The following is a 27,795-nucleotide window of genomic DNA, read 5'->3' as shown; positions in this document are numbered from 1 at the left end:
CTTGATGTACTAGTTAGGATTAAGTTCAAATGTATTGGCTTAAAACTCAAAGGATGGCTTGAAAATATAGTTTGTTCATTCTTGTAAAAAAGAGGTCTACCAGTCTATCACTGGGGAGTCAGATACTGATTTTCCTATTCCACCATCCTTGGCACAAGGGCTCCATCCCCAAAATCATTTCATAGCCTTAACGTGACTGCTGGAGCTCTAGCCACCATGCACATGCTCCAGAAAGGGAGAAGAGAAATGGCCAACAGAGTCAGAGTATGACCCCCTTTAAAGAGCCTTCCTGGAACTCTTACCCAACAATTAATTTCCACTTACATATGACTAGCCATGTTTCTTATTTTTTAGTATTTTGTTATCTTTTTCAAGGTTTTTTAGAAAAGATTTAATCAATCAATTAATTAATTAACTTAGCCATAGGTGGAGGGGTAAAGGGAGAGGGAGAGGCATCTCAAGCAGATTCTGTGCTGAATGAGGAGCCTGCAGTGGGGCTGAATCTCATGACCCTGAGATCATGACCTGAGCTTGACCATACAAGAGTCATACATTTAATTTACTGAGCCACCAGCTGTCCCTATCTTTTTAAAGTTTTTATTAAATTCCAGTTTGTTAACATACAGTGTAATATTAGTTTCAAGTATAGGATTTAGTGATTCATCACTTAGGTACAACACCCAGTGCTCATTACAACAAGGGCCCTCCTTAATACCCAGCACCCACTTAGCCCATCTCTCTGCCCACCTTGCCCCCAGGAATTCTCAGTTATTCTGTGTAGTTAAGAATCTATTTTCTGGTTTGCCTCTCTTTCCCCTCACCCATGTTCATTTGTTTTGTTTCTTAAATTCCACATCTGAGTGAAATCATATGACTTACTTCATTTTGTATAATACTCTTTAGCTCCATCCATGTTGCAAATGGCAAGATTTCATCCTTTTTAATGCCTAAGTAACATTCCTCTGTGTGTGTGTGTGTGTGTGTGTGTGTGTGTGTGTGTATCCCCCACATCTTCTTACCAATTCATCAGTTGATAGACACTTGGGCTGTTTCCACAGTTTGGCTATTGTAGATAATGCTGCTATAAACATTCAAGTGCATGTATACCTTTGAATTAGTATTTTTTTAATTCTTTGGGTAAATATCTAGTTGTGCAATTGCTGGACCAGAGACTAGCATTATTTTTAACTTTTTGAGGAAAATCCACACTGTTTTCTAGAGTGTGATTAGCCATATTTAGCTTCTCACATTGCCATACTTAGTTTCAAGGGAGGCTGATCAATATAATTTTTCATTAGAGAAGATTGCTGCTTTGAATAAAATGGGGTTCTATTAATAAGGATGAAGGGAAGTATGGATATTGGGTGGACAACTAGCCTTCTCTGCTGCAGATTGCTTCTATGGCTGAGAATCCCTGTTCAGTATATATCCTCTAGTTCCAAAGCTCAAAGTCTCATTGTCTGTTTTGTTTGTACCTTGAACTTTTCTCTAGTCTCCATGTGGGGATATTGTCTTAGAACCCATTAACTTGGTGTCCCCTCAATCTCCTGGGTTCTGTCTTAAGCCATTAAGTTTTGAGGTAGTCTCTTATGCAAAAAGAGAACTGAGCCATCTTGGATACTACTCAGAGATGTTGTACCCTGGGTTAGGATTGTGGATTGGTCATACCTACTAACCACAAAGCTATAGTTTTAAGAAAATATGCTTTAGTAAGCACTTGTTCTGTTCATTCAATATCCCTTTCTCTCTCTTTTGGTAACAATACTGGGATTTTAGTTAGGGCCATCATTTATTTAGTTCTCACATGTGATTCCTTTGGTGACTGTAGTTAGTAATACCGGACTGTATACTTGAAAGTTGTTAAGAGATTTTGAGCATTCTCACCAAACGCACAAAACGAGTTAACTACATGAGGTGATATATGCATTAATTATCTTGATCTTGATAACTAGTCCACCATGTATATGTATCTCACATCATTATATTGTCCACTTTAAGTATGTATAGTGCTCAAGAATTACTCCTCATGCTGTGAAGTGTGTAAACCTGGCGATTCACAGACCTGTACCCCTGGGGATAAAAATATATGTTTATAAAAAAAAAAAAAAAGAATTACTCCTTAATAAAGCTGGAAAAAAGAGATGGCCTATTCTAAAAATTAAACAAACATAATGATATAAATTTTTCACCTAATAGTTAAGGTCTATCCGTGTTACTCTTTATGAAAATAAGAAATAGCATAATACAATTTCCATATTGGAATGACACAGGCATGCCCAAGAAACACTCTTTTTCAAGAATCTAAGACCTGTCTGTGGCAGATATTGAACACATAAAGAGGATCCCATGGAGTAAAGGGAATGTGAAGAGACCCATGATGGAGAGAAACTAAAACAAGAATCTCACAGATCGATATGTGCCAGATTGAATGTGCCAAGAACTGATGTTATGGTTAATTAAAAAAAATGTACCCGAGGTGAAAAAAAACCTCACAATGATCTACCACAGCATGAATAATTTGTAATTTGGGATCATCTGCACACTCTCATGCACTTGAATATGAGACATTGTCCAAGTAGAAAGTCATTTCCATGTCATATCTCAAGATTTCCAAGAGTCTGCAATGCAACGAATTCAGGTTAAAATAATCATTACTGTTTTCCCCAGGCAGTTAGTGAAGGGAGAAAGAAAAGAAGGGCTGGAACGAGAATATTTTTGTAGGGTGGATGAAGAGGAAGAAGAACATTGAATGTCAAAGGTGTTACCAGCAATCGAAAAGTAACAATGTCAGCTTGAAGAAATAATTTTCTCCAACAATGTCAGCTTGAAGAAATAATTTTCTCCACTAGTGTCAGGGCGAAATTTGATGTCACAACATGATCACCGAAAATATGAGAGGGCAAATGTCAAGAATTTTCCTGATGTTTTCCTCATGGCATTCTATTCTATTTTAGTCTCATGTATCAGCTATCCAAGATTTAATACCTAGTGGAATGTACTTGTTGGAAAGAAATAAAAAATTGTACCTCACAACATTGCACATGGTGTAACAAAAATTTTCCTCATCACCTTAAATTCCTGTTCATAGCATTACAAGATATTGTACTGACTTTTTTTCTTTTTTTTTTTTAAGGATACTGCATTTTCCCCATTAGCAAGGAAGTGATCAAGAATTGAGTATGAGTGAATAGATACTGGTGTATCAATGTGTGAATACCTCTTAAAATTGGTATTTAGGTTTTTGGGCCTCTTACATTGTTTGCACATTAAGAAATCCAACATGGTCATATCTGAATGTGCTGAAAATTATGAACTTATAAGCTTATATATATGAATTTGTATCTATGACTGAATTTCTCTTTGAATTATCTTTTTTCCTTTCATTGCTTTATTATTTCTCTTCTAAATTCTGTTTTGTGAGAAATTTGTAAATTTGGATTTATCTTTGGTGAGAAACTTTTTTTTTTTTTTTAAAGGTTGTATTTATTTGAGAGAGAGAGAGAGAGAAAGAGAGAGCATGAGAAGGGAGAAGGTCAGAGGGAGAAGCAGAAGATTTGATCCCGGGACTCCGGGATCATGACCTGAGCCAAAGGTAGTCACTTAACCAGCTGAGCCACCCATATGCCCTATCGTTGGTGAGAAACTTTTAAATGTCTGCTGTATCCTTCTTGAAGGAGGGAATGTCGAATTAAAAAAAAAACACCTCAGCCCTCATGAAATTTATATTCTAGCAGGTTAATGCATGTTAATTTAGAGTACAAACCATTCAATATTGTGATGTAATAACACTGGAAAAATTATTTTTATAAGATGTTTTTATAACATTTTATAAATTTGATGTAATTTTGTCTTGATTATGTTTCTCTAAAACATAGCACAGTTGAGTATTATAACATGATTTTTCTATCACATAGAAGTAAGTGTAACTTGGGTCAGATCATAGACCCAGACAAAACTAATGAATGTCTGATATAGTAGGTTTAACGAAGCCGTAGAACACCATAGTGCTTGGCACAATGTAAGTACCTTAAAAGGTTTCCTGAATTGGACAAAAGCATTTAGCCCTGGGCCTAAAATTTTTATTACCTGGGTATTTAGTACATTAGGATGCATTTTATTTTTTCTCATTACTTGTGATAATGTCCACGATCTATAAAGTAAACACATTCCTTCCAACACAATCCTCTGTGTTTCCATGCAATCTGCCTCTTTCTTCCCCATCCCCAAAGTCCTGCCCCTCTGTGCAGCTGCTCTATTTTACCCCTTTTTAAAGAAATTACTCTCTGATGTATCCCTTTAGTTCTCTGAGGCTGGAGGGAACCTGACTTTCTGGAGGAGCCTTTTAGATGGGAAGGGCAGCTGTGGGTGGCGAACATCAGCTCCTGCTCCCTTTGCTCCACTGTGCAGGGGGGAGAATATTGAACAAGATCTTGTCTCAAGCTTACCAGGAAATAGCTGTGGTTGGGAATATTTGCAGCCAGTATCACAGTGATTGCCAAAAGGGTTCCCCCTGGGAAGCCACTGTCACCAAACAAACATTATTAAGTAAGGTCTGGTGATCAGGCGATAGATAATTCCAAGCAAATTACACAAAAGCCACACCGTTTTGGGTTTTGAATTAATTCTTTCATTCCATAAACAGTTATTGAACACTGCTTGGTGTAGTACTCTTTACCGGCCTTGAAGGGAATTTAATAACAAGAGCTGCCATTTATCTTCCTATGGTAGACAAAGCACCTTGCATCTATTTTTTCTGATTCTTACTTCTACAACACCAGGAAAATGTTATCATCTCCTGTGTAGAAACGAGAAAATCCAAGCCAGTGAGGACACTGAAAGTCAAACAGGTGAGGTGATAACCTGCGCTTGTGCTGGAAGGGTTTTGTGTGGGCCCTCTTTCCCCTGGGAAGCCCAGCCCCCAGCCCAGTACTAGAGTTAAACCAAGAGCAGCAGCTCTGAATTTTTCAGAAGTCTTTCTCATGTCATTTTGTTTCAGGACATCTTCAAAGAAGACAGGAGATTGTGGCGAATGGGAACCTAAGAGGGGATATACAGAAACAAATCTGACCTTAAGGAAGTAAGTTCGTTAGAGCTGTTTTCAAAAGAATCCCTCAAGGCCATGTTTAGCTGCAGTTTCTGGTGAAATTGAATCATAAATTTAAGTAGAAAAAAATGTAATTGCTATTATTTATAGTGTTGGGAAAAAAAATCACAGATTTGTAAAATAGAAGAAAAGGGGTCATTGAATAGAGTCCCTGCTTAAGGAAGGCTAAAACCCAGAGGCAAAGTTATAATTTAATTTTTTTGGCATTCACCGATCTCTCTCCCAGGTCTTGAATGGTTCCCTCTAAAACATCAGCTATATGTTAAAACAAAAACCTCAATACTCATTAAATTACAGAAATGTTCTGAATTGTGTGTAATATTCTTTCATCTTTTCTGCCTCTAGGGGGAAGTGTGTTTTCAACAATTCTGTCCCAAGAAGGTATTTTCTTTGTGGGCTGTAGGCTTCACAGGGATCCTTTACTGTCCTTTACTGTGACCTCAGGGCTGGCTTCACGAGGGAGAAGATGTTTTCTGTGAAAATCTGGAAGGGTTCTTGAGAGGTTGCCACTGGGTTTATGAGGGAGAAGGTCATGCAGACTGTAAAAATTGGTGGAGAAAACTTCCTTAAGATAGCATTTCTAACACATTTCAAAGAATGGCATGTTGGGGTTCTCCCGATCATGCTGTCTTTCCTGGTGGTAAAAAAAATTAACTTATATAGACACCAGACTTTTCAAAGAGTGGCAAAGAAATAGCTGAATATAGAAAACTGGCCACCTTCTTTTAGTAACTTCATGTTAAAAAATATAGTTTGTGATATGGATGAAAACATTTCTAAATCCTATAAAAAAGTCGACTAGCTTTTGTAATAATCCTGCTTAGAGCTCACATTGCTTTTCATTTGGTTAATTTTATTTTATTTTGCAGCATTTCCCTGTAACTTTCTTTTGTTTTCATTCAGCAATTGTTGCCAGAAACAATGTACTAAGTGAAAAGGTTAGGGATTTTTTTTTTTTCCATTTCACTGTTCTACAGAATTGAAAGGAACAATGTTTAAAAACTGACTCTAAGGGATGAGTTATTTCTATTTGTTTTCTTGTTTCCTTCTTTCTTGGCTTGATCTATCTTTGTGTTTACCGTGCTGCAAAAATGCTATTATACTCTTTTAATAATTATATTAGTGTGCTGCCTATCCTCAAAACTTAGCTGCATATAAACAAAATTTTAATGCAAAGAATGTTATTACTTAATGAAAATTAGCTTTGTCCCCAAACCTCTTTTACATGGTATAATAGGTGGTACATGCTTATTTCTAATTCAATCCCATTTTAAAATACTCTCAGGGACAAAGATGTATTTAAGTACCTCATTTTTATTCTTTGGCCTTAATTCACCATCTAGTGAGTGAGGGTGTCAGGGGGGTGACTTCTGAAATCTTTTCCAGTCCTATGATTGGAGAGCTTCATGGTATTCAAGAAATTTACACAGACTCTCCCCTGCTTGGAAAAAATCAATTTGGTAGAAAGTAAACAGACGTATAACATTAACGTTCATATACTATTACTTCCTATAAATGTGCATATTTTCAATTAAAGCTTTTCTTTAAAAAGTCTAATTTCTATATAATAAATAAGTCCTGGGAGGTAAGATATAGCATGTTGACTATAGTTAAGAGTGCATTGCATATTTGAAAGTTGTGAAGAGATTTTAGAAGTTCTCATCACAAGAAAAAAGAATTTGTAACTATGCATAGTGATGGAAATTATAACTAGACTTATTGTGGTGACCATTTCCCAATATATACAAATATGGAATCATTATATAGTACATCTGAGACTAATATAATGTTACATATCAGTTGTACCTCAATTTAAAAAATTCCAATTTCTGCTCACTGGAAAAATTTAAGGGGTGCTTTGAGCACCAGCAAGGACAGTAATGCTTCTCTGGTTCTGCTGTGTAGTTTGGGGGCTCTTCCTTTCCACACATTGGTTAGTCTGTGCCATTGAGTGACAAGCTGCAAGTTGAGAGCTCTGATGGAAAGGCCACGGAGAGTCTGTGATACCCAACCTAACCGCACTGCCCTGGGCGTGACCCCCGGTGTGACTGGGGCAGAAGCGTTCATGTAGGGTGCCACTGAAACCCCAGACTCTCCTAATAAGCCCACACCACACAGCGTGCAGAATCCTATCGCCATTGGCCGGTGTTTCCAGACACAGGGCACAGAAAGCAGTAACAGGAAACCTTCGTTCCTTCCCGTCTCCTGGCAACCAGTTTCGAAACCCATTAGACCCTTGGAATTCTGATTTAGTTCTGTTCTCTCTTTCTCCCTCCCTCCCCTCCTTTCTTCCTTCCTTTTTCCTTCCTTCATTCCTTCCCTTCCTTTTTCCCTCCCTCCCTCTTTCTCTCCAGGAGTGTTTAATTGCTGTGAAGTGCTAAATCTCGATTTCCAGTGTGTGCAAATTACCGTCTTTGTGGAATTAAAATTTTATGCAGATGCCTCTTTTGCTACTGTTTAGCAGCTCTAATTAAATAAATAAGATTTCTTGTAGGAGTAGAAAGGTCCTGCTTGAAGACTGAGGGATCATAGTGCATAATCTGAAATCTTAATGACCCAGACGGTGACCTGTTGTCCATAATTACGTTTCTGGTGCCAGAAAGAGCATTAAGGAGGTGCTGTCACTGGCCTCCAGTGCTGCTGCTTGAAGAGGCCACGTCTCCTGTAATCCCAATTTGCCTTGTCACTGTTATACTGGAGAGCGATTGCTCTCTTGGGGCTTCCGTGTTGAAAAGAAAGGAAAAGCAAGGAAAAGAAAAGAAAAAAGAAAAGAAAGAACAACAAACAAAAGCAAAGCAACCAAACGCAATCCCTGGGGCCATGACATCGGTGATAACAGTCGGCTGCAAGTTTCTGCCGAAAGAGGGCGTTGGTCTAAGACTGTTGGAAATTCGAGGTCACAGTCTAATGAAAGACCATTTAAAAACATTTTCAATTTATTTTAATTTGCGGCGCTTAAGAATCACAATTCCCCAGTCTAATGCAGCACGTTCGCACTGCTGATGACCTCGGAATGTTATCACGTTCAGTGGTTCAAGTTCCATTTGGAGCTGCCCTGTAACACAGAGGGTATCCCGTGAGGCCCCTCTGACCACGGACTTCACGGCCGTTTCCATCCTTGTCTCCACTGCTCTTGTGGCTGTGACCAGTGGCTAGAGGAGTCTCGGACACAAGATCTTTCTCGGCAGTGCAGAACCGCGAGCACAGTGCCTCTCGCGACCCGGAGGAGAAGCGGTTGGAACGGAGGGTGCCCTTGCACCCAGGGGACCCTTGGGTGACGATTTAGGGAGGTCTCTTGGTTACCTGGTTTGGCACACAAAACCTCGAGGACGCCTCGGAGATGCTCTTCAGACTATTCGCCACCTCCAGAAGCCGAACTCTTCACTCGCCTCCGGGAGCAACAAGTTTCGCTTTTCTGCTAGACGCTTGCCAGCTGAGGGTCTTCGCGTGGGGTCACTGGACTCCTGGAAGCGGGGTGACTCCAGCGCGAATCGCGAGGCCCAGAGGGAGAACGCGGGTGCGTGGCAGGAGAGAGCGGGGGGGGGGGGGAGGGAGGGGTCCAAGTACCGCCTGGGCTAACTGGGAGTTCGAGGTCCTCCATCGAGCCATCGTACTGGGACCTAGGTCCCCGCCTGACCTTGCGCCAGGGGACCGGGAAGGTCGGGTGCCCGCCCCTTGTTGGTGCGTCAGGAGGGAGTTTGGCTGGAGTGAGAAAGAGATGAGAGTGAGCGGGATTTACGGATTTTTGCAAGGAAAGTACAAATTTCTAGGACCACCCCCTTCCTCTAATCCTGTTGTTTTTTTGCACAGTGTGTGCCTGCGTTCATTTACTTTCAAACACGTTTCCCTTTTTAAAGCCTGGAGCTGGAAAAAGAGCTGCCGTGTGCGGGGCCAGGGTAAGGCGGGGGACCCCAGAGGGTGTGCGGTGTGGTGGGGGCTCCCGCCTGTGCGGACGCGGGCGACTGCGGCTTTAAGGACAAGGCAGGGGCTGGCTGGGAGTTGTTGGGGTTAGGGACCGGGGAGGGGTGGGAAGGTAGGGGTGTGGGGAGGAGCCCTGATGTAAGAATGTTAATGAGAGGCTCCCCAGCCCAGCCCCCACCACTCCCCACCCCCACCCACCCCACCCGCTGGAAATACAAACCCAGCCTCGGAGCTCCTTGTGTGGTAACACGCTCCGCGGCTGCCACGCTATTTAAACGCGGGCTATGGATCCAGGAACCGGCGCGAATCAATGAGATCAAATGCGGGGGAGATGCACCGTCAATTACAAGCACTTGGACAAGTCTAACTTTTTTTTTCTTTTACAAATACGCTTTCAAAAGCAATCTTAGCAACGTCCAAATAAGAAGCCACCTCTAAGCAAAATAGTATATATAAAGGGAGGGCGAATATATATATATATATATACACATATATATTTTTAAGTGTGTGTGTGTATATATATATATATATATATATATATATATCTATTGTAGGCGTACAGGTTTACACGCGGTGAACTTTTTCTTTTCTTTCTCTCTTTTTTAAACGAGTGACACTGCAAAGAAGGACTCTTCCTCTGTCTTCTGGTGAAGGGGTATTCTATTTTCTTAGAGCGCCCAAGGGGGCGCAGAGACCTCGGAGAGAAGAGTGGGGAGGAAAGAGGAAGGGTGGGTGGGGGGCAGAGGGCGAGTCAGCAGCGAGGGCAGGCTCTTTCCTGCGGCACCATGCCGTCCCTGCTGGTGCTCACTTTCTCCGCGTGCGTCTTGCTTGTCTGGGTGTTGTTGGTCGGCAGCACCAGTGGCGGTGGCGGCGGGGGCGCCAGCCTCGGCGGAGGGCGCCGGGAGAGAGAGGCCCTGCAGCCGCAGAAGATCGAGGTGCTGGTGCTGTTGCCCCAGGACGACTCGTACCTGTTCTCCCTGGCCCGGGTGCGGCCGGCCATCGAATACGCGCTTCGCAGCGTGCAGGGCAACGGGACCGAGCGGCGGCTTCTGCCACCCGGAACTCGCTTCCAGGTGGCCTACGAAGACTCAGATTGCGGCAACCGCGCACTTTTCAGCCTGGTGGACCGCGTGGCGGAGGCACGCGGCGCCAAGCCCGATCTCATCCTGGGGCCGGTGTGCGAGTACGCAGCAGCGCCGGTGGCCCGACTTGCGTCGCACTGGGACCTGCCGATGTTGTCGGCAGGGGCACTGGCCGCGGGCTTCCAGCACAAGGACACCGAGTACTCGCACCTAACGCGTGTGGCACCCGCATACGCTAAGATGGGTGAGATGATGCTCGCCCTATTCCGCCACCACCAGTGGAGCCGCGCCTCACTTGTCTATAGCGATGACAAGCTGGAGCGGAACTGCTACTTCACCCTCGAAGGGGTCCACGAGGTCTTCCAGGAGGAGGGCTTGCACACGTCCGCCTACAATTTCGATGAGACCAAAGACTTGGACCTGGACGACATAGTGCGCTACATCCAGGCCAGTGAGCGAGGTGAGCAGGACTGCGACCCCCGGCTTCCGGCCCTAACCCCACCGCCCGCGGCGGGTCTCCCCGCACACGCGTCAGCTCCTCTGCGAACCCTACTGTACCCCCTGCACCGAGGACCCGGGGAGGACGTGCACGCGGGGATTCGCCCGGGTGTGCGCTGTTTGGCTGCGACAACCTTTGACCATCACCTTTCGCTGTCGCGGGGTGAATGCGGAGGTCCGAGGGAGGTAGTAGAGCCTGGGGGAGGGGCGTCTGAGCCTGAAGCTCCCGAGTGCCTGGGTCCGACAGGTGCTGTCAAATCGCTTTGGTTTTTCCTCCTCTCTCTTCCTTCGCCAGCACCAGGCTGGTGATTGGCGGCGCACTCTCGGTGTCCTGCAGCAACCGGGGTCTGAAAGCGTCCCGAGGCCAGAGAGAACTTGTTGCTCAGTCCTTTACCAGCGTGCGCCCCCTCCCAGTGCGGAAGCAAATGCATTCTCTCCACAGCTGGCTCGCCGCTACTTGGCTGGCTTGGTTCTAAGCGTTTCCCTGGCTGCACCTTCCGCAAATCCCAGCTTTCTTTTAAAAGGTCATTGTTTCGCCCTTCTCATTTCTTTCGTGGCCCTTGTAAACGAGCCTCTGTGGTTTCCACCAAAAATGCCTCGCTGTGTCTGGACCCAGGCGACACTCACTACCCGCCCCTCCCCCCAAACCCCCGCACGATCTGCACCGAGGTCCTTAAAGCGCCCTGAGCAAGGCTTTGCGAGAGCGCGCGCTGGGGAAGCGGTAGCTTTATAGCTTTTGCGCGTGAGCCCCAAGTTTCTCCCCGGGTCTGAGCTACCAAACCGGACAAAGCTCAAGGCTGAGGATGGAGGCTCCGGCAACAGGGAGCAGGGAGCGGGAGGAGAAACGGGTGGTCGCGGATACCTAATGACAGAAGACCCCAGTGCGGTTGCTTTTACTGCAGTGTAGGCGGCGTGAAGGTGGGCTGAGATCCCAGCATAGTGCAATTTCCTCTTTCCTGGTGTCAAGTTTGGGGTGAACAGTGCTCGGGGAACTCTTCTCGGCTCCCGGTTTCGGGAGTGCAGGCGCCTGGATGGCCAACGTGTAGTCGGGCAAAGCTCGCCACGACCCTGCGCGGGGAGGTCACTGGCGAGAAGGGCTGAGCCAAACACAGCGCTAGTCCATGACTTGGCACGGGCAGGAGCCTGGGCACTGTGACCGTGGGACACAGGGCAACCGGAAGCTAGCAGTCTCGGGAACAGGTGAGAGTGGGCAGAAGGTCGCTGGGGGATGGCTCGTGGCCACCCCTTTGTCCAGTTTGTGCACTCCGACTGGGGAGTGAACGCACTCTTGAGAGAGAAGAGGCGGAAGGTGTTGACAGTGGGGTGCATGGCCAAGTTTTGAGCGTTTGAAATCCAGGCTGTCTTCGCGGAATCCCTGCCAGACAAGCAGCGGGGTGCCGGTTTTGCTGATTATGAAAAAAGGCACTTGTGTCCAACCGCTGCGGTCTCCCTACGCTCGGTGGAGAAACCCACATCTACTTCTTTCCCCTCTCCCAGTCCCCAGGTTAAGGCAGAGCCCCGTAGACCTCAGGTTGTCCTGTGTCCCTGGAACCTGATACTTCAGCTCTGGGCTTTCGAGGGGCTGGCAGGGCCTGGCTTTCAGGGCAGGAAGATCTGGGGGGAGGTGTCATCCTGGGGGCGCGAGGCGTGGTCTGCCAACGCGTCTGTGCTGCCACAGCCCTGAAGGTCTGAATGCTGGCGGTGACCAACCCACACAGGGCCTGAGATCGTGGCCTAAGGGGAGCAGTCGGCCCCAAAGAGGGCAGATGGGACCACCAGTCCCCTCAGCCTCACAGTGGTGTGACTGAGGCAAGGGGTAGAGGGACGCCAGTGCCCAGGTAGGCTTGGGGGCTCCCGAGAGCTCGGATTACAGTCTGGTGCCAAGGATTAATTTAATTCCGGAAGCCTCATACCTGATCCCAGGTCTTTTTGCTGCTGCTGCTTCTCCTCCCTCCCTCCCTCTCTTTCTTTTTTGTTTGAATTTAGTGGTGAAAGTTTGCTGGGCTGAACTGTATGTTTACAGGTGATGAGGCTATTCTTACTCTAAAGTCTATTTCCAACAGTGACTAGGCAGAAGGATAAATATTCATAAATATAAAACAAAACAGTTTCTCTCATAAGGCTTCTCCCCCCCCCATTTCCCCACCCTCAGGTGAGAAAGTTGCTTGATCACAAGGCTCTCTTTGGAGATCTTTTACCCATCACCCTTCCTTTGCCATAGCTGGTTAAAGTGTTAAAAAGGGCTTCAGTTCAGGGGTTTCCTGGCATTTGACTCGCAGAGCACCTGCCCTGGCAAAAGAGGCTGGGCTGCTCCTAAGCCTCTTACCCCAGGCTCCTCCGCTGAGGTGTCAGGAGTTGGGGCAGCCCCTTTTGGGGATGCTGGGAGAGTTAAGTGAGCTAACACCCGGAATGTGCTGGAACAGGGCCAGGCACATACCGAATGCTCAGTCAACATGAGGTTTGAGACTGGTTATTCTTATTTAATATATATGATGATAATCGCCCTTACGGAGGTGGGGCCGTGCTCTGGGGAGAGAACCTTGGCAGGAGGAGCAGATACTGCGGCTGCTGCGTGGCCCAGGGCAAAACATTTACCTTCTCTGAGGCGGGATTTCCTCCTCCTGGAACAGTGAGGTCAGATGAGAAGCAGGCCTCTTCACGCTGATCTGGTGTTTGCATTTGTGCTCACTCAAATATTAAAAACTTAACTGACCACAGGTTTTTTTTTTAAAGATTTTATTTATTCATTTGACACAGAGAGATCACAAATAGGCAGAGAGGCAGTCAGAGAGAGAGAGAGAGGAGGAAGCAGGCTCCCCGCGGAGCAGAGAACCCGATGCGGGACTCGATCCCAGGACCCTGAGATCATGACCTGAGCCGAAGGCAGCGGCTTAACCCACTGAGCCACCCAGGTGCCCTGACCACAGTTTTGTCCTCGAAAATTCTGTATGAAACATCATAGAACCAGAGAGTGTCTGTCCCCCTTAACCCATCTTTTGGAGATAACGTTTTTAGCACTTTTTCTGAACTTATTTTCATCTTTAAAATCATATCATAAATGTTTGAATTTCTTAACGGGTATCAACTGATAATGTCACCACCTCAAATAATAATATGACTAAAATTTCACTTGGCTATGTGCTATACTGTAGAATGAAGAACTGAGGGGCATTGATCATTCCTTTCAGGGACTTGCCACTAAGTCAATAATTAAAAAAAAAGTTTCCCCGTCTTTTGTCCTTAGGCAACATAGAGCATCACCGAAATACAGACGCCTGAGTCTACATCAGTAAAAAAACAATGATCTTTACTTAAAACTTAATCCTACAGTCCATGACAGCCCTCAGTATTCTATAGTCAACAATAAATTTATTTTTAAAAAGACAAGTTTAAGTATGACAACTCTTTCAAGCAATAGAAGCTAGCAGTTGTTTTGTCTCTGCATCTTAGGAAACGCAGAACTGGAAGTGGTACACACACACATTTTTGTATGGAGAACAGTAATTTTATCCTTTTGGTTATTAATATGTCATGGATGTGGCTTGTTAACAGCTATAGAGACAACAGTATTTAATCAGGACAAGAGTCACTTATTTTTAGATTTAGGCTGGGGTAAATGACCAAATGGTTGATCAGAATTTTTAAGCAATGAATGCATGATAAGTATAAAATAACTAGCACACAGCAGGGGGAAAAGAAGCATTGTAAGCTGCAGTGTGGATGAAAGTCTTTGGAGTGGATGAGCCTTTGTGAACAATAAAAATAAAAGTGCAGTCTCTATTTTGCTAATGAAACGCATTGCTGTATAGTGTAGAAATGGCCAGAAAGAAGTCTTTCTAATTTTCTTTCTGAAGATACTAATTTTATGGGAGTTAGTTATACAGTTACATAGATTAGGAAGTCAGAAGATTGCACGAGTCTTATTAGGAACAAGCATTTGCTGCCTTGTACTTCCCATGTCTCACTTCCCAGAGGGAAGCATTTTCAACTTTGGCGATGATTTCCTTAGGTATTTGACTTCTAAATAACATGTGAGTTTGATTATTTTAGTTTGAGGGTTTCTCTCCTACCATCCCTGTGGCAGATGGTAATTTAGTTCTCTTCTCCTGCATATTAACCACATACTCAAGCTCTCTTTGCAGACATCCTTTCAGAATGGTTGTGTAAAAATTTTTGGTTAGCTCAACTTTCAGTGTCTATATCTTTATTGCCTTCTAAATGTTATTTTTAGTTGTACTGTATCAGTTATTAAAATGATAGTTCCTGAATTGCTCTAGTTTTCCTTGGGTTAAAAAAACAAGTTGTTTTTTTCTTGTTTGCTTTGTTTCTATGGACTTACAACTAAATCATCCATCAACTCTCTATTCTAAGTCCCTGAGGTGCTCCAGTTTGGTTATTTTCTAAGCAGGTTGCACAGTTGTCACTCTGGATTCTTTAACACACCCCTGCAACTCCAATTACCCCTCTCTCTCTCACACTAGATCCTTAGGTGTTCCTCTTTCTTAGTTTGTGTTCTTGTTTTGGTTGAGTTCTTCCTTCAGGAGCTTTCTCAGAAAGGATGGATGAGAGCTAAAGGTTGATACCTTTCATGACCGTAAATGTCTTCATTCTGCCCTTATGCATTATTATGGAATTCTAGGTTGGAAATCATTTTCCTTCAAGATTTGAAGGATTGTCTTATAAATTTTGACATTGCTACTAGGAAGCTTCAATTGATTTGGGTTCTTGACTTTATTGTTTGTTATCTATTGTTTTTTTCCTGAAAACTTTTGGAATTTTCTCTTTGCTCTCAATGTTTTAATATTGTGTTATGATGTACTTTCATGCCAGTATCATGCTTTATGCACATCAAGCTATTGGAGGGTGCACCTTTTCAGTTCAGAAACTCATGTCTTCTGGTTCTGAAAAAGTTTAATTATTTCTTTCAACCCCTTAATTTGCTCTGTCTTTCTAGAATGTATTGATTTGTATTTGAATGTATATGACTTGGAATGAATATGATTTGGATGTTAGACCTGGATTGAAACTACCTTTCTTACCTCATTTCTCCTATTTACGACCTGTCTTTTAAAAAGAAATTACTCTTATTTAGATATTTCTTTGACTGCCCCCCAAATTTCTATTAAATTTTTCTAATTTCTGCTATCATATTTTCAGTTTGCAGCACATGGCATATATTGCCTTGGCTCCATAAAATAACGTCACTTTTCTTTTTTAAGCTTAGAATTAAATGGAGAATGGATGCAAGAGTCTGATGGAGAATACGAAAATATGTTTTTTTAAAAAAAATTTTATTTATTTGAGAGACAATGAGTGAGCAAGCATGAATGGCGGGGGAACAAAGGGAGAGGAAAAAGTAGACTCCCCACAGAGCAGGAAGCCCAATGTGGGGCTTGAATCAGGACCTCGAGATTACATCCTGAGTGGGAGGCAGACGTTTAACCAATTGAGCCACCCAGGTGCCCCCAAAATATGTTTTTTTTTTTTTTTAAAGATTTTTTTTTTTTTTTTAATTTGACAGAGAGAAATCACAAGTAGTCGGAGAGGCAGGCAGAGAGAGAGAGGGAAGCAGACTCCCCGCTGAGCAGAGAGCCCGATGCGGGACTCGATCCCAGGACCCTGAGATCATGACCTGAGCCGAAGGCAGCGGCTTAACCCACTGAGCCACCCAGGCGCCCCCCCAAAATATGTTTTTATTATTGATAAGACCTTTCAGAAAACATGGGTTTAGATCTGTTGCCAAAAGGACCCACTTACTGTTACTTCTCCCTAAATATGTGCCCTCTGCAAGCAGACATACACCCAAAAGAGGAAGGAAGAAAGGATCCAGCATGCCATTTTTGTTTTCAGACTCACTCACCAAACCCACAATTTACTCCTTTTCCTCTGGTGCAGGGAGAGGGATAAATGAAGGCACATTGAGGGATAAGGAGTCTCACCCTCTTAGAGATTACTCCAGATGGAGATATGCCACTGGGGAAAAGATACCATCCCTAACTCAGGTATGCCATGTGGACTGTTTCTGGTTCTTTGATGCGGCTTCTGTAGACACCCCTTAGCACTTCTCTTGTTCATTCTTAGAGTGATTGCAAAGTCACTTACAGAAGGCACTGGGAGTCAGATAGTGGAGGATGCCATGGGACATCACAAGTCTTTGGCAAAGAGAGAAAGAGACCAGAATGATGAACAGTCCATCCAGAAACCTAGAATCACACCATCATCCCTCCTTTTACAAGTTTAACAATTTGACCAAAAAGTGAGTATTTGTGTATTTAATTATACTTAAATACAGCACAAATTATCTTAATTGACTATCATTTAGACAGCCTGCAGGATTAGCTCCAGCTCTCTTTTGCTCCCCATGCTTTATTGACTGTTGGTGAACACTGGTCATTGTATACTTCTCCTGATTATGGCCACACGCTTCTCACACTTGTCCATATACTCTCCAGGAATTGTCGCCAAATCCATTTTTACCTGTTTACTTAATATAATAAGTGTGTAATTTAATAGTTATTATACAAACTGATGAAACCTGAGTAGGAGGAGAAGGCTATTTCAGTGAAAACTATTTTAAACCTTCTAACAGATTGTATAAAGACAAGTTGCTAAAAATAGTTGCCATTGAATTAGGCATGAATGAAACAGCCATAAGAGAATAGGGAATACCCTACAAATCTAGAAGGATTCTGCATTCTCTCTGCTTCACCAGTGTCTGTAAGTGCTTGTTCCAACTTCAGCTGGGTCATAACGTGCATTATGGGGCTTCTTTTATGCAAGAAAAACAATATCTTGCCCAGGAACTTGAAAACCAGTTCTCCCAAAGAAGGGTTTAACAGTACGGTCAAAATGGATGAGATCTAAAGTAATCGAAGTCTGCTCAGTTGGACATGCTGGTGCTCTGCGTCACTCTTGGTCCGTCCCAGCAGGTACTGACATTTAAAGAAAGAGTGTGTCTGTCAGAGGGTTTGGTCTTTGTGGTGATGGGAATAGAGAGAAGGAGAAGGGCCGGAGCTGTAAAAATAGACAGAGAGGTGATGGGCGGTGGGGAGGGGGCAGTGTCAGGCAGAGCCCATACAGGACTTAGGGAAACTTCTGCTCCATGCTGAGGACACAGCTGGGTAGGTCCTGGGCAAGCAGTAGCACTTTTATGGATGCTTAGGGTTACCAAGGCCTGATGTCTTTGGACACCTGAATCCTTTGACTGACCTCCCCGATTTGGATTCCATCCTCACTGACATGCACTGCGTACAATTTGGCTTCTTGTCTGGCATGCCCAGGAAAATATTGATGCAAGTGTGTTTGAGTTTGTGACCATTGGGTTCCTCATTGAAATGAAGTAATCTGCATTTGAGAGTATCTGAAAACATCTGAGTTAGATTATTGGGATTCTGCCTCTAAGCAATGACTCTACTTTTTACGTGCTGACAGAATCAGATTCTATATCTGGGGGTTTGGGGCCAGACTCCGGACTCTGATCAAATGATCACAGATTGATGGGGACTGCTGGTGGACAGTCAGCTAGAGCCTCTGGGGTCCTTCTGTAGAGGCCCACTCTTGGAATCTGCACTCTTCAAGCTTGTCCAGCTTCAGCCTTTTCCTTATTGGCTGCTCTGTGGGACAGCATGGCTCTTTTAATCATTTTAAGGAACTGGAATTGAATCAGAGCTGAAACAAGGGTCTAGGTCACAATGAGTGATGAAGAGTTTCTTTCAAAGCTTCCTTGCTGAGGCATCTTGGAATTGGACTACTCACCCAAATATGTAACAGTGTTTCTAGGCACAAACAACACCTACTCTCATAGTTAACAGACCTTTTGGAGTTTTGTATTGTTAAATCTTGTTCTCCAGAGTGTTAGCCAGCACAGCGAGCCCTTCTGTAGTAAGAAATGTCAGAGTCGTGATCTAACACTCTGAATTAACATGCGTAACAAATGAATTATCAACAGGCACCTGACCTTCTGTGCAGGTTGCCAAGGCAGTCTTGGTCCAGCCTGGAGCTTGTTTGACGTTTTCAGCACCCATGCTTTTACAAAGAACAGTTGTATCACAGAGGGCTGGCATGCATGGTGATAATGTGGGGACAGCCCCCAGAACCCTCTGGGTCTCCTCTCTCTGTGTATGCACTGAAACACAGCGGTCTGCATCATGGGGACCAGGGGCCACCGACAGTGATCAAATTAACTGGATATATCCAATGACCAGGCACCTGCTTCACACCAGCCTGGTGTAGCTCTTATGGGGTGAGCCACAAGTTTCTGGAACTGCTTAAAGCTTCTCAGACCTGACAGTGTGGGTATAAATGGAGAGAATATGAGGATGGACTTGGAGTCTTGTTAACTATTTCCTATATATGTTGAGACAGCTCGAGAAAAATGTTTCAGCGTTCAGACTGCAGAAAACTTACACGACTGGCTGCCTCCTCTGATTTGCCAAACAACTGTTCTCCCTAAAGCCATTCAGCTTGCTTTCTTAGGAAAATGTATTTTCCATGCTATGCAGGACAAAAGGCCATTGATATTCTTCACTGGCTTATATTGGGCAAATCTGGTATCTTTGAAGTATTTTTTTAAAACTTGATTTTGAAATAATTTTATACTTTTGGAAAAGATGTAAGAAATTGTAAGAAACCTCTGGACAGCCTTTGCCTCAACTGTTACCAGTTGTAACATTTTGCTCCATATGCTTTCACTCCAAATCTCTCCCCCTCTCCTTCCCTTCCTACCACTTTCAAATACACACACACACACACACACACACACACACACACACACACTTATCTTTTTAGGAACCATTTGGGAAGTAAGTAGGACCATGATGCTCCCTTATTCCTGAATACTTAAGTGCGTGTTCCCCAAGAGCAAGGACATTCATTTACAAAACCACAGTATAAGTATGAAAAGCAAAAACTTTAACACAGATGCAATACTGCTACCTAATTTACAGACTTACTCAAATTTTTCCAGTTGTCTCAATAAGGCCCCTTCTAGCAAAACTTCTAATATTATTATTTTTTAAGATGTAGTTTCACACATTTAGTTTTCTGTTCCTTGAAGTTTTTTAGGTTAGAACATTTCCAAAGCTTGGTTTTTTGGCTGCTCTCCTGACTGGATTCACGTTGCCCATTTTGACCTTTTTGGTCCCGGGTGTAGATTCGTGTGTGTGCCCCATGGTTGGTGATGGTGGCTTCCATCACCCGGTGACGCTGGCGTCTGCTCACTTTTTCCACCGTCATGTTACTCTTCTTTCCCTTTGTGATGTGACGGTCATGAGTGAGGAGGTGCTCTAGGTCTCTATTAGTACCCTGTTCCTTGTCAGATGTGCCCCTCCCCCGGTTTCTGCATCCTGGCTGTCCTGTGGGAAAGGGGCGTTTCACACGTGTTGTTTGTTCCTTCCTCCCCAGTGGTGATCATGTGTGCAAGCAGCGACACTATCCGGGGCATCATGCTGGCAGTGCACAAGCACGGGATGACCAGTGGAGACTACGCCTTCTTCAACATCGAGCTCTTCAACAGCTCTTCCTACGGTAACTGTGCTTCCAGGTCCCCCACTCCAAGCTGTCAAAAGAGGTCCCAAGAAAGCCAATAATTTGAATTACCTCAATAGACTTGGTTCCATAAAGAGGAACTTAGAAATTTGTGATACTGAACACTCCCAGGACTTCTAAGTTCTCAAGCTTTTCTTCTCTGAGAACTCAGAGCAAGAAAATACCTCCTACTTGGGGTGCCCTCGGACTGTCTGGGAATGAGCATAGCTCCCTGCAGAGCTCCAGATGCTCATAAATCCAGGCCCTAAAGACCCCTCAAACGTGTTTCCAGCTGCAGGTTGCCACCATGACGGACGGTTGGAATATTTGAATGAGATTTGGGCATGCTGCTTAATAGAAATAGATGAGAATATATTGATGTAATAGGACATAGAAAAGTGTGTCACACATTGCAAGTGTATTTCATAAAACTTACTTTGGTAATATAATTGTATGTGTGTATACATCTAAGCAGGTTACACATAGGTTTGTAATGGGCTGCAGTGTGAAAATAAAATAACCATTACTGTAAACTGAGGTAAAAGCATTTTGAAAGCTACTGCTTCCAGCCTCTCTTCACTCCAGATTACTGCCCATTAGGCCTCCCCTATATTGAAGTTTGAGATCCACCAACAAATATGATTGAAAGCATATAATTCTTTAAAGTGGATCTAGGGGTGTTCCCAGTGTTCCCATTACGGAGGGTGTTTAAGGCCATGAAGATCACAGGTACAAAACATTTCCTTCATATGTGATTGAGGCTCTCTCTGAAGAAGACAGTATAGGATAGTGGAACATTTTCTCAAATACTGCACATTGGCTGCTCAAAGCTGAGCAATTATAGGGAGTCGTAAGTGTTACTTTCACAAATGGCTTATTTATGCTGAGCTCTACTTCCATGTTCTTGCTCCTGAGAGACAGGCTCTAAACCTTAAAGCATATACCTCACTTTCCTGCTCTGATATCCTGGCTTAGTCAATCAGCTCAAACAATAGAGCATTGTGCATAAACAGATAATAAAACACAATTCTCACAGGGCTAAAGAGAAGTTGATGAAACAAAAGTAGCTCCTGCTTCCTGTCGTGGATAAGATTGGAGATTTGAGGCTTAGAGGATAATCACCCATTTTTCCTCCCTGCTGCCATGGTTGTCTTTCCCCTTCTCTTTACATAAGCAAAGTGGTGGTTTTACTTTTTGACCCCAGATCAGAATGTAATTATAATACTGGCCATGGTATTGAGTTCACTGAGATAGTGGTAGGGAGTGGTGAAAATGAAAAACACTTATTCTGAGTTTTGCAAGTTGGTAATGCAAACATAGTGTTTATTTGGAGAAAATGCATGTGAATGCACATTATAAATGGACCAGTGCAGTGCAAATATTAGGTACTGGAATTTCTTGCATTCACGGGTAAAGCTTGTATTACTTTTCTTTGCTAATTACAATACATGAGTATTATAGAAAATTTGAGAAACAGAAAATCACAAGGAAGAAAGTAAGTAAATATTGATAATATTTAGAAATATGTGCATCTTGCTTATTTTGTTAAAAAAATTACAAAAACATTTTTCAATAAAGTGATACTATTTTAAGGGTGGCCATATAGGATTTTATAATGCTGATATGCTGTCTTTACCTAAGCAGTCCGTTGTTTTTCAATATTTATATTGCTCGCAACTTTTTACTATGAAGAACAATGCTCTATTGAGTAACATTTATACCTACATATAACCTGTGAGATAAATTTCTTAAAGTAGAATTTCTGGGTCAAAAGTTTTAAGTTCTGATAGATCTTGCCAAGTTGACCTCTAAAGAGCTTTACCACTTGATGCTTTTGCAACAAACTCTGAGTTTGTCTGTTTTCCCGCATCCTTATGTCATCTAACATTTCAGTTATTTTATTCATTTGAATTTCCATTTACATCCATAAGCAACGTTGTGCAGTTTCTTCATTTATGTTCTGTACCATTCTTCTTGAATTCATTCTTAGATATGTTTTCTGGTTGTTACTTTGATCATGTTCTTTTCCCATTACATTTTGTAACTGTACTTGCTATATAGAAAATCTATGAGAGTCCGTTTATTTATTTTGCAAGAATTCCACCTATTAAATCTTCTGTCTCAATAGCTTTTTATATTATTTTTGTACAGCAATAAGAGTTTTTCCCCATTTTGACGGTTGAACATGTTATTTTTCTTTTTTTATTGCATTGGCAAAAACCTCCAGAGTTTTATATAACAATTGTGATCCTTTAATTTCTGACTTCTTGAACTGAAGTAGATGGTAAAGTCTCCTTTTATTTCCAGTTTATTAAGTGTGGTTTTAAAAATTGGAAATGAGTGGGGTATGTTATCAAGTACATTTGACCTATTCTTTTAGTAAATTTCCCAAGATTGAGCCATTGTAGTATTCTTGGAATTAAGTATACTTTTTCATGAGGACTTTTATAGGTGTCTTGCTGATTTTAACTTTTTAGTATGTTAGTTAGGATTTTTGAGTCTGTATTCAGGAGTGAGATTGGACAGTAGTTTTCTTGCCTTGGGTTGTATTGCCAGATTTTAATATCAGGTTTATATTAGCTTTATAAAATTAATTGGGACACTTTCCATTGTTTTTGTGCTCTAGAACAGTTTATATACCATAAGAATATTCCTTGAAAGATGGAAACAATTCAACTCTGTATCTGGACCTAACTTCCTTTTAGAGGTAATTTTTGAAAAACTTAAAAAAATTATTTTGAAATAATTTTGGACTTCTAGAAAACTTGCAAAAATAATATAGAGAGTTCATGTATATCTTTTACCCAGATTCCTCTAGTGTTAACAATTTAAATAACCATACCTCAACGATCAGAATAAGAATATTAACACTGGTACAATACTACTAATTAAACTACAAGACTTATTTGAAATTTACTACCTTTCCTCCTAATGATCTTTTTCTGTTCTAGGATCCAATTCGTTTAGCTGTCATATCTTCTTAATATTCACCAATCTGTGTTCTTCCCCCAATCTTTCTTTGTCACTCATGACCTGACAGTTCTGATGAGTCTGTTATTTTGTAGAATGTCTCCCAGTTTGGATTTATCTGTTGTTTTCCCATGGTTAGAAGGAGTTTATACTTATTTGGCAAGAATACCACAAAAGTGATACCATGTCCTTCTCATTGCGTGGTATCACTGTGTAAGAAGTCATAACCGTATGACTTAGTCTTGGTGATTTGGGGACAACTTTTTAAAACGTATTGTTCCATGAGTTCAGTTTTTCTGCTTCTTGAACATTAAATTGCATAGAGTGATACAGTGTACTCTATACAGTTTGCCAAGTATCCTTTGTGTTCTGATTAGACCTTTCTTTTTTACCTTTTATAGTGTGGGTGGTCAGGCTTTGGGCTCTGGTATCAGTCTGCGGGAGAGGCTGAGCTCTTGGCAAATTGTAACACTGCCCTCCTCCATGGATCTTAGTTTCTTTTAAAGATAATAATAGTACTTACCTCATGGCATCAAGCTGAGTAATAAATGAGGTAATGTGTGTGAGATACCTACTTCTTGAAACATAATGAGTGTTTAATAAATGTTAGCTATATTATTAGTCTTAGTTTACTTTAATGTTTATATATAGTTCTTAAAAATGGTAAGTTTATACATTTTTCTGGGTGTAGTTTTTTTTTCTTTTTTTTTCTCTTTCCTTTTTTTTTTTTTTTAAGACTTTATTTATTTATTTGACAGAGATCACAAGTAGGCAGAGAGGCAGGCAGAGAGAGAGGGGGGGAAGCAGGCTCCCCGCTGAGCAGAGAGCCCGATGGAGGGCTCGATCCCAGGACCCTGGGATCACGACCTGAGCCGAAAGTAGAGGCTTTAACCCACTAAGCCACCCAGGCGCCCCCCCCTTTTTTTTTCTTTTTAAGATTTTATTTATTTGCTTGAGAGAGCAAGAGATCATGAGTGGGGAGGAAGGGCAGAGGGAGAGGCAGAAGTGGGCACCCTGGTCAGCAGGGAGCCCAACATGGGGCTTGATCTCAGGACCCAGAGATCATGACCTGAACCAAAGGCAGATGCTTAACTCACTGAGCCACCCAAGTGCCCCTCTTGGTATTATTTTATAGAGAAGTTTAGGCCATACATTCTGTTAACAAATTAACCATCTTTCATCTAATACAGCCCAAGAATGGATGTAGGTGTATTAGGAATTACATCTGCATGCAAATAACCAAGGCTGCCAACTATAGTGATTTAAACAAATGTAAAGGTTTGTCCTCTCACCTGTAGGAGGTCCACACAGGTGGGCCCTCCAGGGCAGAGAAGGTGGTTCCAACTTGTCATCAGAGACCCAAGCTGCTTCTGTTTCTTGGCTCCCTTAATCTCAGTGAACAGCATCCATCCTTAAGATCACAAGATGGTGGCTAGGACTCCAGGGAGGCTGTCTTCAATCCAGGCAAGGTGAAGGGGGAAAGATGAAAGGCAAACAGAGGCTACCTCAGTTGACTCAGTCCTGTTTGAAGGTCTCTCTGGAGGTCCCTCTGATTAACTTTTACTATATATTGTTTGCAACCCTAGCTGTGAAGGATGCCAGAAAATGTGTGCTTTCAGCTACACTCTCTGTTACCCCAAATCAAGTTAGGAACCTAAGGAAGAAGGAAGAATGGATGTAGGGAGGCAAAGGTCTATGCTTGCCACAGATCCTGAAGCCCCTTTCCTCCTGAGTAGAAGCAATAAACAGAATCTTATGGCAAGAGAGAGACCTAGACCAAGGATCTAGTGTCTATCATTAGTAAAGGGTCTTCTCTGAGGTTTTTTTTTTTTTTTTTAAGATTTATTTATTTGAGAGAGAAAGAGAGAGGAAGCACCCACATGCATAAGTGTGTGTGAGTTGGGGGAGGGGCAGAGGGAGAGAATCTTCAGGCTGACCCCGCCAAGCATGGAGTCCCACATGAGGTTCGATTCCAAGGCCCATGAGATCATGACTTAGCCGAAATCACGAGTCAGATGCTTAACTGACTGAGCCACCCAGGCACTCCATTGTGCCCTCAGAATCAGATATATGTTCATGGAAAGTTCTTCAATATCATTATCTCCCTAATATCATTATCTCCCATTATCTCCCAATATCATTATCTCCCTATCTCACACCAAACACTACAGCAGTTCTAGAAAAAGACTCTATTTTAATTAATACTTACTTGTTATTGGATTAAAAAAAAACATATAGTGTGTCTGTATTTACTGATTACTGGATTCTTTGGTCTTGATAAGTACTCAAATTCCCAGATCTGCCTAAATTACAGTTACAGGAATTCAGAATATATGATGGGGGAATTCAAGTGGTGGAAAACAAGACTGAAAGGGGAGGTTTAAAAAAATCTAGAGAGAAGTGGCATCTGGGTGGCTCAGTTGGCGAAGCATCTCATGCTTGATTTCAGCTCAGATCTTGATTTCAGGGTTCTGGGATCGAGTCTCATGTAGGGCTCTTCGCTCAGCATGGAGTCGGCTTGAGAGCCTCTCTCTCTTCCTCTCTCTCTCTACTCCTCCCTCCTACTCACTCACGTTCTCCCTCTCTCAACTAAATAAATAAATATTTAAAACAACATCTAGAAAGAAGATGATGTATAGATTGCCCTGTAGAGGGTTTTTTTTTTTTAATTTTAATTTATTTACTTGACAGACAGAGATCACAAGTAGGCAGAGAGGCAGGCAGAGACAGAGAAAGAGGAGGAAGCAGGCTCTCTGCTGAGCAGAGAGCCTGATGCAGGGCTTGATCTCAGGATCCTGAGATCATGACCTGAGCCGAAGGCAGAGGCTTTAACCCACTGAGCCACCCAGGTGCCCACCCCCCCACCCCGTGGAGTTTTTAACAGCACCCGTCGGCATGCTAACTCATGAGCATTAACTTCTTCGGATGAAAGTTAGGTGGCAAGTTATTTGGGTGAGCCTGTCCAGGACTGGTAAGGTTACTATAGAGCTTTCTTGAGTTCCTAGTAACTCAGAGGGCACTAATTAAGGTGAAGATGGAAATATAGTAGAGCCAGGTAATGCACATAAATTATTTGACTTGCTGAAAGTGGAAAAAAATAGAAAAAATTTAGGAGAGATTAGATTTACTCTAATTAGATGTACATTTTACTACAGAAGTAATATATGCACATTCAAGTTAGTTTGGGACTATGTGAAAAGAAAAAGAATTCTCATGCGATCTTTCAACTGTAACAGTGGTTAAACCACATATAGACACTTCTTCTGAGCTTTCTTTCTGCGTTACTTTTGTTCTTAACACTTTTGCCATCCCGTTGCATGTTTAGTTTTAAAGCTTGGAACACCTCGAACTCGGATGAAATGAACATAGAGCAGGTCCGGCATGGCACCAATGTTTGGAGTGGGGCTTGCATCTGAGTCCTCCTTCTGTTTATTTGTTAAGTGACTTGGGGCTCATCAGTCTCCTGGAACCTCCATTTCCTCATCTGTAAGGTGGCGGTTACATTTACATCCTTCTCATGGAGTTTTTATGAGGACTGAAGAATGAAATGCTACTGGCACTGCCATTCACAATGGCGTCGCCCCGTAAGAGGCGCTGTGATTACTGAAGGGAGCAAGTGGACCGGCCCAGCTCATGGCAAGCTTCTAACACTGGGGCATTTGGAGAGGGTCAGGAGAGGCGAGGGAAGAGCCAGAGCTCTACATAGCCAGCCCAGGGGAGTTCCAGGCATTCATTTCTTGGACATATTCTGTGATGCCTCAGCTAGTTATCCCAGGGTGGGTACCCCCTGCCAGCGCAGTTCTCTGGCCGTGGGATTGCTGAGTACAAGGCTTCGGGGTGACCAGGTAATATCCTCTTTCACAAATATTCTGTGCCCCTAAATACAAGCTTGCGGCTCCATGATGTTTAAAACAAAACAGAGAAAATTCACTTTCCTCATTCCTGAAACAGCCGTGAAGGGTCACCTCCTCTCCCCTACTCTTCACTAGCAGACTTCTGTTTCCTCTTACCCCCTTGCTCAGCCCCCCTGAGAGAGGATGACGTTAGTGCTCGCCCCTCTGAAAGTGTTACCGTCAAGTTCACCGATGGGATCCTTATCACTAAAGCCCTTAGTCTTACATCAGATGGAGCTTCTGTGCCTCTAAGCAGTGCTGTCTGATGGAACTTTCTGTGATGCTGTGTTCTGTTCTCTGTTGCCCAGTACGGCAGCTACCTGCCACACATAACTACCAGGCACCTGAAAGGTGCCACGTGTGACCGACGATCCAAATTTTAAATTTTATTTAACTATGATTAGTATAAGTTTGATGAGTCACACATGTGGCCGGTGGCTGCTCAGTTAGGCGGCACCGCTCTGGAGCATTCCATTCTGTTCCCACCAGTTTCTCTCTGGGAACCTGTTTTTCTTGTGTTGGTAGCATGGCATTCTCTGGCTTTGCCAGAGCCTCCCCCTGCCTGCTACAAACACCTTCCCCAAAGTGTCTGTGCTTAGCCTTTCTCCCTTTTTCTTATCCAGTGCCCTCAGGTCCTGGTCTAACCTGAAGCCATCTGGAAAGGACGTCTAGCACTTTCTCTAGCACTCACTCCTCTTTCTGGCTTCAAACGACTATTTCCAGCTCCGGCCTGGTGGTGTCACTTGGGCATTCTATAGTTAGTCGTCTTGGATTGACCGTGACCCCGACTGAAAGAAATCAT

General features: G+C 43.0%; 1 protein-coding gene across 3 annotated transcripts in view; it reads left to right on the top strand.

Annotated features, from left to right (window-relative positions):
• The first annotated feature begins 7,996 nt into the window (after positions 1–7,996).
• NPR3 (natriuretic peptide receptor 3) overlaps positions 7,997–27,795 on the top strand; it is a 73,731-nt gene continuing 53,932 nt past the window's right edge. For 2 of the 3 annotated variants that reach the window (XM_032337673.1, XM_032337672.1), the window contains exons 1-2: positions 9,008–10,567; positions 20,008–20,130. In XM_032337673.1, the coding sequence (XP_032193564.1) occupies positions 9,811–10,567; positions 20,008–20,130 (880 nt within the window). In that variant the 5' untranslated portion in view covers positions 9,008–9,810. The other variant, XM_032337674.1, reaches the window with a different exon arrangement.

This window comes from Mustela erminea, chromosome 3 (assembly GCF_009829155.1).
Source record: "Mustela erminea isolate mMusErm1 chromosome 3, mMusErm1.Pri, whole genome shotgun sequence".
NCBI classification, from domain to species: Eukaryota; Metazoa; Chordata; class Mammalia; order Carnivora; family Mustelidae; genus Mustela; species Mustela erminea.
This window is presented reverse-complemented; position numbering and strand designations above follow the sequence as displayed.